The 20,299-nt window shown below is 43.6% G+C and overlaps 1 protein-coding gene across 1 annotated transcript in view; it reads left to right on the top strand.

Annotated features, from left to right (window-relative positions):
- Nucleotides 1–20,299, top strand: part of LOC149446098 (guanylate cyclase 2G-like) — an 84,415-nt gene that overhangs the window by 49,704 nt on the left and 14,412 nt on the right. Inside the window, exons 12-17 of the mRNA XM_089653028.1 lie at nucleotides 704–775; nucleotides 6,456–6,624; nucleotides 8,586–8,741; nucleotides 11,231–11,408; nucleotides 11,496–11,636; nucleotides 18,493–18,685. Of these exons, the coding sequence (XP_089509154.1) occupies nucleotides 704–775; nucleotides 6,456–6,624; nucleotides 8,586–8,741; nucleotides 11,231–11,408; nucleotides 11,496–11,636; nucleotides 18,493–18,685 (909 nt within the window). The remainder of the gene's footprint in view (nucleotides 1–703; nucleotides 776–6,455; nucleotides 6,625–8,585; nucleotides 8,742–11,230; nucleotides 11,409–11,495; nucleotides 11,637–18,492; nucleotides 18,686–20,299) is intronic.

Here is a 20,299-nt window from a genome sequence, read left to right on the forward strand (position 1 = left end):
GCCTCATCCTATTAAAGAACGCCTTGTGATCATTTAAAAAAATACGTCAATGCTGAGCGAATGCGTCAATGCTGAGCGAACAATCCCCTGCATCTGCCCCTTTCATTCATAGGATTTCAGTTCCTTCAGTCATTGAGTCTCAGCAACATATATGGGAGCGTGCATGCAATTACAGTCCACTTAGGATTGCCCACTCCTCCAGACTGACATCCACCCCATCAAAGAATTTTGATATTTTCATAACTCCTCCCAAGAGCCAACCCACTGCTTGCATCAGGGCTGAGGGCTCTTGAGAGGAGTACTGAGTCAGGGTGCTGTGATGTTTTCAGGAAGCTATGTACAGCATCCTGCTAGCCCCTCCCACCAGCCATGATCTGCCTGCATTGCATAGAGAAGGACAGAGAACCAGTAATGCCATCATGGGTAGCAAATAAAGAATGTAATAAAAACAGAACAGGGTTTATTTAAAAATAGCATTAGTGTGTTGTTGAGGGTGGAGGCGAGGAATCAGAGAAGCAAAATATAAACAGTAAACCTCTGTGTTAAACTGCCACATCCCATAACTAGATACAAATATTAAAAAAACAAAACAAAATCAGGACACAATTGGGCTGTGTATATTGGAAAGTATATATAAGTGTGTTTTGTTCCTGTATATATACAGTAACTTTGTAGATAACCGCTTATATCTTCTGAATTTTAGGATGTTTTGCACAATAACGACATTGAGCTGGATTGGGTCTTCAAGCTCTCCTTTGCATATGACATTGTTAATGTAAGTCTCCTTTATCTATACTTGCAGTAGCCACAAAGGGGGTAACTGTCCACAGGCCCAGGTCTCAGTAGTGGCTGCCAGGCCTATCCAGCTGGGTGCTGTTCCCTGTTCATATCCTCTTTCCACTGATCTATGAACCTTAAGTAGAGAGTCCAGGGGCGGACTGACCATTTGGAAACTCGGGCACTGCCCGAGGGCCCGGGGTCAGTAGGGGACCCTATGAGATGCCCTGGTACCTTTTTTCATAGGCTTTTTTGAGTTTAGGCAAGGACACAGGGGCCCCATGATCCCCTATTGCCTGGGGGCCCCATGAGTTGTCAGTCCGCCCCTGGTAGAGACTTAACGAGAGACTATATTTGGCCATTTTATTATTATTCTACGGGATTTATATAGCGCCAACAGTTTGCTCAGCGCTTTACAATATAACGGAAGACAATACAGTTCAATACAAGAGGGTTAGGAGGTCCCTGATCCTTGGAGCTTACAATCTAGGAGGAAGGGATAAGAAAATAGAAAGTCTATACACGTAAAGGTTTTTGTATAGGGATAGAAGGGATGTGTTCTGTTTCAAATGCATTTATACATTGATATACCTTCACAGATCCTGTCTGCCATGACAGTATAGTCACCTGCTAAATTGACATCATCCACAAGCAGCTTAAGTCCTCAATAAGACACAAAAGTTGAATTCAATGTCATTTTATTTCATATAAGTGCTGTTCAGAGGATGTTTTTCCAATCTTTTGAAATGTAAGGAGATAATGATTTTCCTAGGTCCTGTTTGTGCTAAGAAATAACACTGACTGATGGAACATGACAGAAACAGGGTCTAGCTAGAACTCTACAACAACTCCATAAGAGGAAAGAAAACTACTCACTGTATTAAATCTCTTATATCCATGTGTGTATCCGTCCAACAAAAAGATCCAATATGCAAACACCCCAGTGCGTTACAAGGGGTAAGGAGCTTAAACTGATATTAAAGGTTCATTTTTAAAAATGGTTTTGCACAGAGCAGCCCTGATCTTCTTCTTTTCGGGTCCCCTGCTGGCGCTCCTGGCTTCTCCTCCTTGACAAATGCCCCCAATAGCAAAACGTTTGCTATGGGGGCATTGGTGTGTGCTTGTTCCCGAGCCCCTCTTTATCCGTACAGATCCTTACAGATATAGCCATGGCTCAGCCCTGCCCCCCGCTCTCCCTGTGATTGACAGCAGAGGGAGCCAATGGCTTCCATTGCTGTGTGTAACAGCGTATACCCAGAGATGGATGCGGTTCAAGCATTTTGGCTTCAACCTCCATCTTGGCAAAGGGATTAACCATCCTGACAAATATATTTCTCCCTCATTCTTCCCCCCTCCCTCCTCAGAGAGGCCCGGCGACATTTGGCCAGTATGTGTGTGAGTTGGGAATGTCACAGGAGGGTCATAGGAGCTATAAAGCCCCCCAAGGGAGCTGGGGTCTCCCTGTCCAAAGAACCTGCAAATTGTAACACCTCGTAAGAGATAAGGCAAGCTTTCCCAGGAATTGAAAGAGATTCCAACCTAATAAACCTAACTCTGCGTAGGTGACAGAATCAGATAAACACTTTTCAAAATCCATTTCTCCCCTATGTCTCATATCTTGGAATATGAGAGACTTACATAAAAAGTGGACTTATCGACAGATTAGCCACAAGAAAGTGAACAGTTAGGTCACTCGCATTGTCTCGGATACATACGAAAACAGAAAAGTAGATCTTGTGAACCGTACAGTGTATAATTTCATGATTCATATCTAATCAATCCTCAGACATGTCTGCATAATCTACCCATGGATGGAATGTCACTTGTGCAGCTGGAAAGTTATGGGCCAAAATATGAGTTATGGGAGATTTTGGCTCTAGTTGAGGTATCCACCCATATCTACACGCCCTAAACGGGGTATTGGTCCTTGACTTCAGAGCCACCCCCTGCTGGGGACTATATAATAGGCTGTCAGGTCTAAGAGTAAGAGTTGAAGACGTCTCCTATTTTAATATCAATACCACCTGGGGAGACCCGTGCCCTTTTGCTCTGAAACTTGGATCTGCTCACCCAGGACTTTGGCAATTACCTTAACCCTTTCACCTCTCTCTGATATCTCTTTGCTGTGCCGTTAGTCTCTGTATATTTATATAAATATATCTTAGTTAAATCTTTTCTGTAAATATTTTTATTGCACCCGTTTGACCTTTTTAGTAATAAATCTTTCCTTCTGAAAGTGTTGAACTGTTTCTATAGCGCTTCATTGCAATTTACGAATTCCTACCTCTAAAGAGAACGCTACTGTGTTTAACTCTCCGCATAATCGGCCTGTGGTGACCATATTATGCAGACGATTATCTCAACCATTATAGTGTTTTAGCTGATATTGCCGAGTTTCCTCTTTCTCTGTACAAAAAGGAGGTGGTGGCAGTGTGAAGGGTTAATTGCATAATTAACCTGACCCAGTAGTAATCACTCAGGCTGCCGGTACATAGATTGTGGTCCAATTAGCTGGAAAATCGTTGTGCAGGGTGCAGCTGGGTGTGGCATTGTTACGCACGTGACATCGCGGTTTTAGATCGGCTAGTCCAGGGGTGGGCAAACTTTTTGACTTGAGGGCCGCAATGGGTTCATATATTGGACCCGGGGGCCGGACCAAGAGTAGATGAATGATGTGTATGTGTCATCCATAGTAAGTATAGTAATACTCCCCCATAGTAAGCATAGTAATTAATCCCCCATATAGTAATTCATCCCCCATAGTAATTCATCCCCCATATAGTAATTCATCCCCCATATAGTAATTCATCCCCCATATAGTAATTCATCCCCCATATAGTAATTCATTCCCCATATTAATTCATCCCCCATAGTACTATTCCCCCCCAAGTAGTAAGACAAGTCCCCCCTGTGTTAATTTTTTCTTACCTTTGCTCCACGCGTTCCTCTCGCCGTGTTCCCGCGACGTTCCGGTCTTCAGGGCGGACTGTGAGAGGAGCCTAGCTTCCCTCACATTCGTCACGCTGCCCCGCCTACACTCATCCTGACAGCCAATGTATCCCGCGCCGTTCCGGTCTTCAGGGCGGACTGTGAGAGGAGCCTAGCTCCCCTCACGTTCGCCACGCTGCCCCGCCTACACACATCCTGACAGCCAATGTATCACGCTCCGCGGGCTGGATTAAAAGGTCCGCCGGGCCGTATACGGCCCGCGGGCCGTAGTTTGCCCATTGCAGGGCTAGTCCTTCGGTCACGAGTTTGGTGAGAAGGTCTGGGGTCTGACACCGCGAATGTGACACTGTGTCTCAGCCAATGAAGAGAGGGAGACCCGGGACACACTGAGAGGGGGCTCAGGTGAGTATTAGGGGGGCTGTCAGGGGAGCAACACACAGAAGGTTTTTTACCTTTATGTATAGAAACGCCTTCAGCCTTTAAAACCACTTTAATCAAACAGGATTTCAAGTAGAACTATCAGCAAAACTTTTTTTCATTTTGGATAGAGTAAGGAAGGGTTATACCCCATGTCATTTTATCAATATGCACCCCATTGGGGAGATTTCCTTTCACTTCCTGTCCCATAGCCAAAACTGGAAGTGAATGAAAATCCCTACAAATTAAGGAAATTCCTTGGGGACCCCCAGGTCTTCAGGATCAGTGTGCCCACTGGAAAATTTCCCCTGTATTACTTTTTTGGAAACAACCCAAAATTTGGGGTTTCTTTTACTTTTGCTATCAATGATAACAGTAAACAGGACAAAGAGAGGGGGGATCTCCCTAATGGGGGGCGCAGACAGCAATAACAACTGACAGGGGTTCTAATCCACCTCCACTCTGTCCAAAACTAAACAAAAAAATGTTGCCTTTAGTTATACTTTAAGCTTCTTTCCAAGTGAAACATGTTAGAGAGTTTGCATCTCAGATTGATTAAGCTTTTTGCTGGACTGATGAATAAATGAATATGAGTCTTTTAATATAGTATGCAGTTCTTTTGGTGCTGCTATAGACAGTGGCGTCCCCAGGCAGGTGCCGGGGGTGCGCGCTGCACCGTGTGACACCTTCTGCATGGGGTGACACCGGACCCGCTTCACGAAAAGGTAAGTTGTAAAGCAAAGTTGCAGATCCGATCCATCCTGTGGGAATCGTCGGCTTTCTTTACAACTTACCTTATCGTGGAGTAGGTCCGGTGTCACCCCGTATAGGTTGCATGCCGACGATCCCCGCAGGATGGATCAGAACTGCGGATTGGGGAGCATAATGAATCAGACTCAAATCCATTATGCTCAATCCGCAGATCCGATCCATCCTGCGGGGATCGTCGGCTTTCTTTACAACTTACCTTTTCGTGGAGCTGGTCCGGTGTCACCCCGTATAGGTTGCATGCCGACGATCTCCGCAGGATGGATCAGATCTGCAGATTGGGGAGCATAATGAATCAGACTCTGATCCATTGTGCTCAATCCACAGATCCGATCCATTCTGCGGGGATCATCGGAGGGGGTGTCACCAAGTGTAATCGCACTGGGTGACACCAACCCTAGGGACACCCCTGGCTATAGAGTCGATTTTAGGAGCCTAAGACTGTAAAGAACATGCTCCTGTCACTGGGGAGAGCGGGGAGAAACAGAACCTTGAGCCGAGCATTTTTTCCTGGTTTATAGGGTCTAGCTAGGACTGAACAAACTAGCACAAAACAGGAGGGTAGAACCAAATCACATACAGTAGGTAAAGTAGTTCTAGTGGCTCTAAACTGCTATTTGATGTCAGCATACAATAGTAACCTAATACAGTTCAATAAAATAGCAGCAAAAACACATATGGGTGGGCCAGAACATAGTGCCAGAGTCACCAGGGTGCTTTTGATTTACATCCCTTAAAGTGTATGTACACCATATATCTATTTTTCAGTATATATTTATCTTTATGCCTCACTGTATACAGTTTTCTTAAGACTGTTAAGTCTAAATCTCGATTTACACTACTGCTACCTGAAAGTCGCGCGACTTGCAGTGTGACTTTGCCAGGCAACTTCACTATCAGGGGCGGACTGACTATTTGGAAACTCAGTCACTGCCTGAGGGCCCGGGGTCAGTAGGGGGCCCCATGAGATGGCCCTGGTACCTTTTTCATAGGCTTTTTTGAGTTTGGGCAAGGATACAGGGGCCCCATGATCCCCTATTGCCCGGGGGCCCCATGAGTTGTCAGTTTGCCCCTGTTCACTACTACTTTGAAGCAACTCTGAAGAGACTTTCAGGGAATGCCTGTGTAATCTTCCTGTAATGTCGGATCCGAATCACATCATTATAGATTAGGATCTGACTTGGAGGCAAATTCCATTAAAGTCTATGGGCACAAGTCGGATAGAAGTCACCTTGAAGTAGTACAGGAAGCTTTTCTAAAGTCAGAGCGACTTCAGTAGTGCCACTTAAGACAACTCTCATTGACTAACATGGGATTTCACATGTCATGTGACTTGGGGGTCTCACAAGTCGGATCCCAAGTCGCAGCAGTGTGACCTGAGCCTTAATGCAAATAAACAAGACAATTGGCGATGTGAATAGTGTAGGAATTCCTGGCAACCAAAAAGATTTTATAGCTGATCTGCCTCCTGGGAACTGTTCAGTAGTAGGGGATTACCCATTGGCCAGCATGCTTACTGAATATACCTGTATATGTCTCCTCAGGGGATGGGCTTTCTCCACAGCAGCCCTCTGATCTCTCACGGAAACCTGAAGCCCACCAACTGCCTGGTAGACAGCCGAATGCAGGTCAAGCTGTCCGGCTTTGCCTTATGGGAATTCAAATATGGAACGACACATCGAGACATCACTCTTAAAAATGTCATCTACTCTGGTATGCGACACAAATCCTGCATAAAATCACCTCAAATACTAAAGGGGAGGGGCCAACCGAAACGGATTCATTGGTATGGTGTGATTGAATCAGGCGCTGGCTCTTTGTGTGATGATGGTGAAACACCATACCACCATCGTTCAATTTGACCCCCCAATGTCTTCCCATTTTTTTTTAAAGCAGAGACCCTAGAGAATAAATTAGTGGGAGTTGCATTTTTTAATACTGCACAATATCTCCGCAACAGTTTTTCAAATGCAATTTTTTTTGGAAAAAATACACTTTTTAAAAAAATTTTAATGCAAAAAACCCCACAATACATAACCAAATTTTTTTTGTAAAATATAAAAGCCATGTAAATATATAACAAACCAGTCTTGTTTTAAAACTGCAATCGCCCATGCAACAGTGACAAGTGAGGTCAAATTTTCTACTCATAGGCAACACTTTATAAGCCTTTACAGGTTACCACTTTAGATTTACAGGGGGTATCTGGTGCTAGAATTACTGCCCATGACCTGACGTTCGCTGTGATACCTCATATGTGGTGGGCGATCGCTGTTTGCATGTGTATGACCGATGCAAGCATATGCCTTTACGCACAGGGGGCCCCACGGGGTACTTTATTTTTTTTCTTTATTTCTTTATTTTTCTTTACACTGTCAGTTTAAAAATGTTTTTTAAAATAATTTTTATTGCTGTCACAAGGAATGTAAACATCCCTTGTGACAGCAATAGGCAGTGACAGGTACTCTTTGTGGAGAGATCTGGCGTCAATATCAAATCCCTCCGCTGCTCTTAAAAGCATTTAATCACACCAAGGTCGATATGATTAAATTATTTTCCTTTTTTTAAAAATGGCACCCTGTATTTCCGAGTAAGGTGATGTACAGTTGCAAGAAAAAGTATGTGAACCCCTTGGGATTATGTGGAGTTTTGCATGAATTGGGCATAAAATGTGCTCTGAACGTCATCTAAGTGTGCAATTAAACCATGGCAACATCTAATGTTTGTGTAGTATTATGTTCAACAGACTGTGTTATTCTATTGTTGTGACTTAGATGACGTTCAGAGCACATTTTATGCCCAATTCATGCAAAACTCCACGTAATCCCAAGGGGTTCACATACTTTTTCTTGCAACTGTAAGGTCATCTCTTCCGGTTTGTTATATCATAGAGCATTGGTTTCCAAATTGCAGCCCGGGGGGCGGATGTGGACCTCTGCTTGCCTTTCTGGCCTTCGGGTCACTGTTCTATCAACTGACACCAATGATGGAGCAACATTCCCCTTACTGACACCATCAATGGGGCACTATTCTCCTCATTAATATCAACAATTGGGCACTATTCCTCCCAATAAAACCAATGATCGGTCACTGATGCTGAGCATTTTCTATTCCTGCTGGCCACAGTCCGGCCTCCCTAAAGCCTGAAGGACAATAAACTGGCTCTTTGCTTAGAAAAATTGGAGACCCTTGTCATGGAGCCCAATAAAACCAATCTGGTCTTTGTTGGGCTCTATGATCATCTGGCACCGGCTAGTCAATCAGGACTCCCGGTGGAATGGGAGATCCTGCTAAAGACACGTCACAGGTCCCAGAAGGCTGTGGAACCTTTTGCTAAGTGCAAAGCGGCTTGCTCATCCACAGTGGGAAGCCAGGTGTGAAGCCACAAGGAATCACAGCCAACTGCCCACAGTGAACCAGTTGGATGAGGACAGGTAAGTGTCCTTTTATTAAAACCCAGCAGCTTAAGTATTTGTAGCTGGTGACTTTTCATTTTTTTTCCAACAGGAAGAGCTGCTTTAAGTGCTGTCCGAATTCAGGTGCTGAAAATATTTGTGTCTGCCAGAATAAGCTGCATCCAATTTCAGAAGCAGAAAAGCCTCATACTGTTGATGTATCCACTGAAGGACAATCCACCCTAATCCTCAGCCTTTGCTCTCTCTGTATTACTATAGAACTTTACTGGACGGCTCCAGAGTTGTTACGGATGGGGAGATTCCACTTTCATGGCACGCAGAAAGGGGACGTGTACAGCTTTGCCATAATTATGAGAGAGCTCATTCATAACAGCGAGGACGGACCTTTCCAGGACCTCAACATGGAACCAGAAGGTAAAATGTTTAGGAGGATGGAAGGGTTATAGAGCAGCCATGCTCAGCCAGAGTTTCCTCGAAAACCCTAGGGTTCCTCCAGAGGTTTCCAGGGGTTTCCTGAGTTGTGGCTGGTTGACTTCCCACGCAGGCACCATAAGATTGGAGGTCAGCTAACCACATTTGAAGGAACTCCTGGAAACCTCTGGAGGAACCTTAAGGTTCCACAGGACCCTGGTTGAGAATGGCATCTCTATAATCCTTCTATCCATTGTAGATGGCTATCTGGCTTTTCCATATGTGACACCAAAGATCTGTTTAGATGCCTGTAGCATGGCATTCCTCCCACTGACCACCAATGAATTGGTTTTAGCAGGGGTTCCACTGAGACCTAAAAATGATTTCAAGGGTTCCTCTTGGGTAAGAAGGCTGAGAAAGGCTGTCATATAACAAATCCAGAGGAAAGGTGCAAAGAAACTGACTGTTACAATGATCCCCTATGTGGCTGAACCAGGGGCGGACTGACAACTCATGGGGCCCCCGGGGCAATAGGGGATCATGGGGCCACTGTGTCCTTGCCCAAACTCAAAATAGCCTATGAAAAAGGTACCAGGGGCATCTCATGGGGCCCCCTACTGACCCCGGGTCCTCTGGCAGTGCCCGAGTTTCCAAATGGTCAGTCCGCCCCAGGGCTGAACCATTGTGGGCAACTTACAGCCTACAACTAATCATTTCTATAGACTGAACCTTTCCTATAAATGGCAGTAAGGATCGAATAAAACATATATAAAAATAAGGATGATCCACAGAATATAAATGTTCTCCTTGAAGGCACCTTTATCAATCAAAAACCTTGAGGTGCATTTAAACCTACCTTCAGCCTTCCCTTCAGTTTTTCACAGTTGTAACAGCTCCTCTCCTGGACTGCAATTACTTACTCTGATTCCTGCACACTGTGAGCTTCTCACAATATGCATTAGAAGCTGAAACAAGTCAGAAAGAATCATCGCATTTCCTGTCTGGAGGTCATCTTGCATCATCTAGCTCTTTCCTCCCCAGCTTGACTGTCCCTGGTCTGCCCTTTCATTCCCTGGATTTCAGCTCTTTCAATCATGGCAGCTCAGCATCACATGTGGGCATGCCCTAGGAGGTCAATCTGCATGCAAATACAGTCTGCCTAGGAACGCCCATTTTTCCACATTGACACCCACTCATCAAAGCATTTTCATATTTGCATAACTCCTCCCAAGAGCCAGCCTATTGCTTGCATCAGGGCTGAGGGCTCTTAAGAGGATTACTGAGACAGGTTGCTGTGGGGTTTTCTGGAACCTAAGTGCAGAAACCTGCTGGCACCTCCCACCAACCATGATCTGCCTGCATTGCATAAAGAAGCACAGAGATCCAGTGATAATGCCATTCGTTCTAAAATAAGGTGTGTAATGAAAATGGAAAGGTTTTATTTAGAAATGTGATTAGCATGTATGTAACGGAGCCGACCCCGACTGCGCTTGGGTACTTCCGTTAGAATACCGCTTCCCCGTCCGAACACCGACAACAGACACCACAGCAGACCATACAAGACTAGACGACACCAGTCTTGAAGTAAACCAGAAGGTAGACTAGTTTATTTTAACACAGGTACAAGATATATGCACTTAAGGGGACAATCCCCCCTCCCTGCATAATGACACAGGGCAGGACAATCTACATTTAAAAACAAGAGACACACAAGTATTCAAACTTCACACCAGCAGACAGTCCCATCAGGAGGGAGGGCTGCTGGAGACACCCCCCCCCCCACTAAGCTAATACACATAAACACATACATCCCATAATAGTTTGCTCCCAAGCAAGACACACAATAGAACAATGGGAGGCAACCACACAACACTAAACAATCAACAACCCCCACACAATATTAGGACAGATCACCATGTACCCCCAACAGGCACAGGGTAACCCACATGCAAGAGGGACATGGGGAGCCGAGACAGGGATCTCCCCACCTCTCCAAAGTGAGCTGGGTTCCATGGGTCCCCCACCCAAAGTGACTCCCGTCACAATGTACATAAGGGGGAAAGGTGCAACTGGGCAAGGCAAAATATAATCAGATCACATTTCTGCTTTAAATAAAGAAATATGTAGATTTTCCACTAGATGGAGTTCTTGTTGGTTCAGTGCAATGAGGTGGAGCAGGAAAGCATTGCATATATGCTAATGTAGCTGCTCAGACCAGGCTTTATAACCATTCTCTATTCTATTCAAAAGTAAAAAAAATATGTTGTTGCTAAAGTTAGACTTTATTATTAATACCACCCCTTGACTAAGACTGTCTGAGATGAGCGTGACCTTATAAAAGAAAATTCAGACAGATGAAGCTGCTTTAAAGCTGATCTCCACTTTAATGTCCCTTTAAATAACTCATTCTGGCCAAGCTGGCCCATGCTGGCCCAAGCTGGCCCAAGAGAACTGTTTTAAAGCTAAACACTAAACTCTTATTTTAAATTCAGAAGTCATTCAAAGAATCAAAGACCCGAACGCCGTGGTTCCGATGAGACCCTCCATTTCGGTGGAGAAATGTAACGAGCGCATTATCACCATGCTGAAGATGTGCTGGGATGAGAACCCAGATCGGCGGCCGTCCTTTGTCTCTATAAAGAGGAGTCTACGAGGAGCCAGCCCTGAAGGGTGAGACACGCCCCATTCTTGGCTTTTTCTGTGACAATCGGCCATCAGGCCTTTACCTGTGTACAGTAATCTATTCTATATCTGCAGACACGTCAGCATTCTAGACAACATGGTGAATAAGCTGGAAAAATACGCCAATCATTTGGAGGATGTGGTGGAGGAGCGCACCGTGCAGCTCATGGCCGAGAAAAAGAGGACAGACAAGTTGCTGTCGACAATGCTGCCGAGGTAGGATGGTGAGCTGGTTAGAGATGGTCTAGGCCCTTGGTCTAGGGCAAAGGGGTTCCAAACTTGGGTCACATGTGGCTAACTACAATATTTCATCTGGCCTTTAGCCAAGGTCAGTGGCATATACTCAGTGTGCACAGATTGAGGATTAAGGTCAGCAGAGGCAGCCTATGGTCTCCGCTAGGGATGCACTAGTACCCATTTTTGATCGGTGAGTACGAGTACCGATACTTTTGGTCAAGTACGCATATAGGTAGGTATATAAATACCTGAAATAAATAAGTACGCGCCGATACCGATACTTTGCGGTGCGATTTGCGTACATACAAAATGTGTGGATGCAAATTGCACTGCAAAGAATAGAATGCGATTTGAACAGGAATGCAGTGCGATTCCTGACCAAATTGCATGCGGTTTCCCCACTGCTCCTGTGTGAACCCAGGCTTGTCACACAGGAGTGGCGCGGGAAACCTCCCTGCACCGAACCCATGCTGTCACAGAAAGAAAAGCTGGAGATCTCCTAGATTGTAAGCTCGAAAGAGTAGGGCCCTCTACCCCTTGTGTGCTGTTTGTAGTTGCTGTACTGTTTCATGTATTGTCCCCCCCTCTATTGTACAGCACTGAGCAAACCCTTTGGCGCTATATAAACCCGATGTAATAATAATAATAATAATAATAATATGAAATCCCCGTGGTTTTCTCTCCTCTCAGTGCAGGGATGACAGTACGGTCTAGACTGCTTTTGATTGGACAGCACCGTCACCGTACTGTCATCCCTGCAAGGAGAGGAGAGAAATCCACTTCATGGGTCTGGGGATTTGAAATCCCCGCGGCTGTTTCTCCTCTCCTTGCAGGGGTGACAGTATGAGCTAGATGGCTTCTGATTGGTCAGCACTGTGATCAAAGGCCGTCTAACCCATACTGTCATCCTTGTAGTGAAAGAAGAGAAATCTGCAGGGATTTAAAATTCCCAGCTGTTCCTTCTGTGACAGCATGGAATCGGTGTAGGTAGGTTTCCTGAGTGTTCAAACTGCATGTTATTCTTTACGGTGCACTTTTTGTCCATACATTTTGTATTGACGCAAATTGAACCGCAAAGTATTGTCTCAGGTGTTCTGAGCATTTTCATACTCAGTATCAGCACCAATATCGATATTGGTGCATCCCTAGTCTCTATTTTAACCTCCCCCCATAACCCACACCCGCACTGAGTAAAGGCGGACTGTGTTGGGGACCTTAATGTAAGGGTGGACTTTAATGGGGACTCAGATGTAAGGGGGGACTACGATGAGAACCCTTATGTAAAGGGGACTATGATGGGGACCCTGAAGTAAGGGGGAACTTTAAAGTAGGAGACTATGATATAGGGTGACTCTGATGGAGACCCCTGGTGTAAGGGGGACTATGATGGGGACCCTGAAGTAAGGGGGAACTTTAAAGTAGAAGGAGACTATGATATAGGGTGACTCTGATGGAGACCCCTGATGTAAGGGGGACTATGATGGGGACCTGTGACATAAGGGGGACTATAATGGGGACCCTGAAGTAAGGGGGAAAGGGGGAACTCTGATATAGAAGGAGACTCTGACAAAAGAGGGGACTCTAAGGGGGGACCCTTATGTAAGGGGAACTATGATGAGGACCCTGAAGTAAGGGGGAACTCTAAAGTAGGACACTCTGATATAGGGTGACTATGATGGGGACCCCTGATGTAAGGGGGACTATGATGGGGACCCGTTATGTAAGGGGGACTATATTGGTGACCCTGAAGTAAGGGGGAACTCTGATATAGAAAGAGACCCTGACATAAGAGGGGACTCTAAGGGGCGACACTGATGTAAGGGGGACTCTGATAGGGAGTCTGATGTAAATGAGGACTGTGAATGAGATCCTGATGAAAGGAGGACTCTGATAGAGATTTTCTTTTTTGGCCATGAATATTTGTAAACTACACAATGTGGCCCTCAGGCCAAAAAGTTTGGAAACCTCTGGTCTAGGGTGACAGAGCTTCAGAGAAGAGATAGGCTGACTCTTTTCACAATGAGGTGAACGTTCTCCACTATTTCCCTATACAGCTCAGTAATTCACAATCCTCAGCTCATCAACTTCCAGAGCTGTGCAAAGTGTGGGCCCTGTTCGAAGACAGCCATTCTGAGATAGATTGGGCATTTCTTGTCATTTATAGAGTATATAGAACAAAATGGGTATCTATGGCTTCATGTCCACCCAGAATTCATCTCGGCACAACTGATATCTGATTAGGGCTCAGACCTACCACAGCCTTTACATTCCTTAGGTAATTGCCTGAGGATTGGGAATCACTAAATAAGCCCCCTTCTGTGAATCAGTCCATCATGGATCGATGTGGCTCCTCTGCTCCACCAGTGGTAGATGTATGTTGCTTGTAGCATGGAGTCCAAGGAGTGCCACCCTTCCCCAGAGACCTGTGCAAGGAGGTGAGGGTTGTATCAATCTTCCAGGTTGCAGTTTTTAGCTTTATTCCACCAATGACAACCGCCGAACTAACAAAGCCAAGTATCAGATTTCCATGGAAGGGAATCATCCATAAAGATGGTCAGGGCTGAAGGCCTTCAGGCAGAGTCGTGTAACAGGCCGAAGGTCACAGAAAGCAGCAGATACTATAAATAGAGAGATACTAGGCCATATTTGTAAAAAAAAACTCCATTATGGGGACAGTGACATGTTCTCTTGAAAGAGCAACCCTCACCCGCTAATACTCAGTTTTTTTGAGTTGTTGTAAATACTCTGTTCTTCCAGGTATGTGACCTCTTCCCAGGATGTGGTACCTCAGCCTGACTGGCCAATTGCCCAAAAAATGTCATGTGGAGAGGGGGCAGGGGTAGACATTATTGCAGTGTAATCAATAAAATAGATATATGTGAGCGCACACGCAAAAAATGTATATAGCAGCTGTGCACCAGGTAACGATAAAAACCTCTAAGAAACAATGTAAATTAAAAGTGCAGCGCTAGAAGGGAAATACAGTATGAGTAATAAACGTATATACATCGTTAGATAAACAGTTCTTTAGGTGACTTGAAGTGACCTCAGGTGCTCTCATGTGCCTGTATCCTCCTATTAGTAAGGTGCTGTGATATATACAGTGCGGAAAGAATGCGCACTCACCAGAACGCGCAATTTAATGAGCGTTTGTATATATTTGTCCTAATGTCATCTGCTAGTCTGGGTAATGTCTGGAATCCAGTGTATTCCCTTCAGTGGTCCTAGATGCTGATAGTAGAACATCAAGGTGGTCCAGGGTTCCCCTCAGGTGATAGCTCAGGTACTGCCCTATGGGGGTTGTAAGGGCTCCCTCTCAGGTGGTCAAGTGGGTAGCTGTAAATTAATACTCCCCAGGGGAGTCAAAGCAGAGACATCTCCATAGTGTAGTATAGTATGGGGTTTATTGAAGTATAAACGAAGATTCTTGCAACAAGTAGAATAAAAACAATGTGTACTAACCAGTGCATAAGATGGCCACCGGAGCTCCACGATGCTCTGGCGGCGTGACGTCACGGCGTTGCTGGCTCCTCCTATGCGTTTTGTGCGCATGCACGTCGTCTGGGGGGACTTGCCAATCTCCCCCTGGGGAGTTACAGCTACCCACTTGACCACCGGAGAGGGAGCCCTTACAACCCCCATAGGGCAGTACCTGAGCTAATACCTGAGGGGAACCCTGGACCACCTTGATGTCCTACTATCAGCATCTAGGACCACTGAAGGGAATACACTGGATTACAGACATTACCCAGACTAGCAGATGACATCAGGACAAATATATACAAACGCTCATTAAATTGCGCGTTCTGGTGAGTGCGCATTCTTTCCGCACTTTATATCACAGCACCTTACTAATAGGAGGATACAGGCACATGACAGCACCTGAGGTCACTTCAAGTCACCTAAAGAACTGTTTATCTAACGATGTATATACGTTTATTACTCATACTGTATTTCCCTTCTAGCGCTGCACTTCTGATTTACTTTATTACAGTGTGTGCAAGCCTTAACACACCCAATACTAAGATTGCATGGGGAATGCAGGTCATTCAAGGGTCCAATTCCAAACAAATTTTCTTTAGAAAATCGGATATTTCATGCATTTTGTAATCCGATGGTGCCACCATTGATTTTGAACATTCAACCAACCAAGCCTTCAATTTCACATGTTGCTACAGAAAATAATTTTTGTGGACAAGAATTTTCTTTTCTTTCCAGGTAACAGCTCACACTCATTTCTTTTTCATTTTTATTTCTTGCACGATTCTCCCATCATCTATTTGAAATTCGGTTGTTTTTAACAAAATTTCAAACATGCCCAATCACTCAAATTCGATGGTCACACGAAAATCGGCCGTTTCTATGACCCACTAATGGTGCGAAATTTGAATGAAAATTCTTAGAAAAGATTTTTGAAAGAAAATTATTTCAGAATTTGACCCGTGTATGAGCTGGATGAAGGGACTGCGGACTCCAACAAAGAAACAAAGTTTGACCCAACTAACTGTCAACTCTTATTTTAGCACAAGATGGCATCATTGCAACACAACTGCTTTATAACTGCTTTGGTCGAGGTGCCAGAAAGAAGCCTTTACTGCATCAATGACACAAAAAGGCCCGGTTAGGCATGTCAAGGTGTTGTCAGGCATACTGTAACCGGGCTTTTTTGTGGCATTGGTGCAGTAAAAGCTTCTTTCTGGCACCTCGACCAAACAGCTCATTTTTGTTCAAGTATCACCGTATTGTACTCCTTAAAAACAACCACACCATCTTTTTCCAGAGCAGCCTGGATTTCTTTTGAGGTTGCCTGTGGGTTTTTCTTTGAATCCCAGACAATTCTTCTGTCAGTTATAGCTGCAATTTTTCTTGGTCTACCTGACCTTGGCTTGGTATCAAGAGATCCCCAAACCTTCCACTTCTCAATAGGTGACTTAACAGTACTGATTGGCATATTCAAGGCTTTGGACATCTTTTTATGTCCTTTTCCATCTTTATAAAGTTCCATTACCTTGTTATGCAGGACGTTTGACAGTTCTTTTCTGATCCCCATGGCTCCATATCTAGCCTAGTCAGTGCTTCCATGTTATGCAGGCCATAGATGGGTCGAAAATCGGCCGATTTTTCGGCCGAAAATAAAATCGGCCGATTTTCGGATCGTTAGTGGGCGATTTGGTTGGCCGTTTTTCGGTATTTTGGCCGTTTTTTTTTTTCGGTAAAGTTGGAAAAAAATCGGCCGATTTTGCCGATCGGCCGATTTTCGCGGCAATTAGTGGGCAAATCGGCCGATTTTTTACCGATAAAAAATCTGCGCATGAGCAGTGACCTGCAAGAGGAAGACAAAAAGAAGAAGAAAAAGAAGAAGAGGAAGACGATGAAGAAGAGGATGAAGAAGAAGAGGAAGAAGAAGAGGATGAAGAAGAAGAGGATGAGGATGAAGAAGAAGAGGAGGATGAGGATGAAGAAGAAGAAGAAGAGGATGAGGATGAAGAAGAGGATGAGGATGATGATGATGAAGAAGAGGATGAGGATGATGATGATGAAGAAGAGGATAAGGAAGAAGAAGAGGATGAGGAAGAAGAAGAGGATGAGGATGAAGAAGAAGAGGATGAAGAAGAAGAAGATGAGGATGAGGATGAAGAAGAAGAAGAGGATGAGGATGAAGAAGAAGAAGAAGAAGTAGGATGAAAATAAGAAGAATTCCAGTCCAGCAAAAAGTGTCTCTGCAGAGAGCTCCGCTATTTCTGACAGTTCTCTGACAGTTCCTTGACATTTACAGCGGTTGAAACATTGTATCTATTTGTTTCCGAATAAAACATCTGTATCCTAAATGGAAACAAATAGATACATTGTTGCAACTTCTATAAATGTCAAGGAACTGTCAGAGAACTGTCAAAGAAATAGCAGAGCTCTCTGCAGGGACACTTTTTGCCGGCTCTAGACGGGTAGAAAATCGGCCGATTTTTTTTTACCATTGATGGTAACGTCGGCCACTTGAACAACTGATTTTTCGTTTTTTAAAAGAAAAATCGGCCGATTTTCGACCCATCTATGGCCTGCATTAGAGCTAACAAATTTATTGACTATTTGTACACTGACACTAATTGCAGTTTAAATAGCCACAGATGTGGGACATTAACCTCTAATTGGCATTGTAACCCGTGTGTGTCACCTTGTGTGTCTGTACCAAGGCCAAACATTCTAGGGGAGGGAAAATTTTGATCCAGGCCATTTGGGTGATTTCTGTAATCATTATGATTTAAAAAGGAGCCAAACAACTATTTGATAATAAATGGCTTCATATGATCATCATCCTTCAACAAAAGAGTATTTTTTGGCATGATCAGTCAGATTTTCAATACCAATGCCAAAATTTCACAATTTCTGCCAGGGTATGCAAACTTTTGAGCACAACTTTGTGTGTATATGGAAGAAATATATATTTGAAATATATTTTAAAAATATACATATACTTGAAATGCTACAAATTCGACCATATTCAATATATTTCAAAAACATAGTTCAATAAATATATATATTTAAAAATAAATATATATATATATATATATATATATATATATATATGTATATATATTGAACTATGTTTTTGAAATATATTGAATATGGTGGAATTTGTAGCATTTCAAATATATGTCAATATATTTGGGAAAAATATTTTTAAAATATATTTCAAATATATATTTCTTCCATATGGGTACTGTGACCTCTGTGAGAAGTAATATATTTGATTGTTACACTTTACTTAGCATGCATGTAACATGAAAAATAGAATATATTTGATGTCAGGTCCACTTTAAGTAAGCAACTCTGTGTTCAGCTTTATCTCAGAGCAGCTGATGGCTGGTAAATCGGTGGAGCCGGAGAGTTTCAGCTCAGTCACCATCTTCTTCTCGGATATTGTGGGTTTTACGACGCTGTGCTCTTCCAGCACCCCACTGCAGGTGGTCGATCTTCTCAATGACCTGTACAGCCTGTTCGATGAGATCATCAAAATCTACGATGTATACAAGGTACAAAGATTACAGAGATTTTTTTCTAAGATTAATTTTTATTGGACTTTACAACTTTTACCTTACAAAAATAAAACAATTTCCCAAAACCTATTCTCCTCCACGTCAAAGTGTAGATAGCATAGTCCATGAAGTCAATTTTTTTGCATATTTTCATGCTACATGCACAGGGCAGCCCATTCATTGCCCTATGGGTGTTGTATGAAAACATACAAAAAAAATGCATTTTCACAATACAGAATGTGTGAACCTAGCCTAATGCACGTACATTGCCTCCGGTCAGTACAGATGGACAATTATCAAAATTATTACCAGCTATACGATTAAAAGCTTCCATCGCACAAAGGTAATAAGGCCCAATATAGTATTTAAAGTGGGAAGTTCCACTTGTTTGTCTCCCCCCCCCCCTCCACTGCCACATTTGACACTTTTTTGGGGGAGCAAGTACCTGGTTTTGACAGGTACTCGCTCCCACTTCTAGTCAGATGACACGGATATCTGATCCAGAAGTTTGGGCCCCCCTCCTTCCCCTGCAGCCTTCTGGGACATTTCACAGGTCCCAGAAGACTGTGGGACCATTCAAAAAAAGTGCAGCACATTTTGCGCATGCGTATTAGGAAACTGGCTGTCAGGGCTTCACTTCCGGTTTGCCTTACTGAAGATGCTGGCACCTGCACCTAAAGCGGATTGAAGAATCGGCTCAGGTGTGGACATCCCTGGATCCATGGACAGGTAAGTGTCCTTATATTAAAGTACAGCAGCTACAGTATTTATAGCTGCTGATATTTCATTTTTTGGGGGGGAGCCTGGAGCTCCACTTTAACCACTTCCTATCCAGCCGATGTATATAAACGGCTGGATGGGGGAAGTGCAGGGGTGGGTTTCCGTTCATAAACGGCGCCCGCCATTTTGGACTGTGCGCCCTCCCTTGGACCTCTGTGTGAGGTCCCGATCATGTGATCACTGATTGGCCAATCAGTGATCACATGAATAGTAGTAAGCAAGATGTCACTTCTGACATCATTGCTTGCTACATGTGAAATCTGTGAATGATCACAGAGGTCACATGGTACAGGGCTATTCACAACAGCCTTGTACCATGTGACAAGCTGTGACCAATCACAGCTATCACAGTATTTCTCAATGGCTGCAACAATGCAGCCAGAGAGAAGGAGAAATGATTACTTTTACAGCCTTTATGGGTGTAAAAGCAATCAGTGTAAAAAAAGAAAAAAATCTTCATCAACCCCCACAAGTAGTATAGTGTCTCCATGGTGACACTGTACTGCTAGGGTGACAGTATGTTAAAAAAAACATAAATAATAATATAAAAAAATAAATAAAATTGTAAAAAAGTTTTTTGAAAAATTATCATTTTTGGTTATAAACTAATTTAGGTTATTTTTTTTTTACTAAAAAGATAGCTGAATACATGTTGGCCAAGATTTATGAAGAAAGATTATTTATTTGCAAAATTTTATAAGAAAAACACTTTTTTTCAAAATGTTTGGACATTTTCATTTATATAGCAAAAAAAAAAATCCCAGTGGTGAATAAATACCACCAAAATAAAGTTTCATCTGTCTCAAAAAAATGCTAAAAAATACATATGGG

Source organism: Staurois parvus, unplaced genomic scaffold (genome assembly GCF_062004578.1).
Source record: "Staurois parvus isolate SC_StPar_1 unplaced genomic scaffold, SC_StPar_1.0 ptg000697l, whole genome shotgun sequence".
Classification (NCBI taxonomy): domain Eukaryota; kingdom Metazoa; phylum Chordata; class Amphibia; order Anura; family Ranidae; genus Staurois; species Staurois parvus.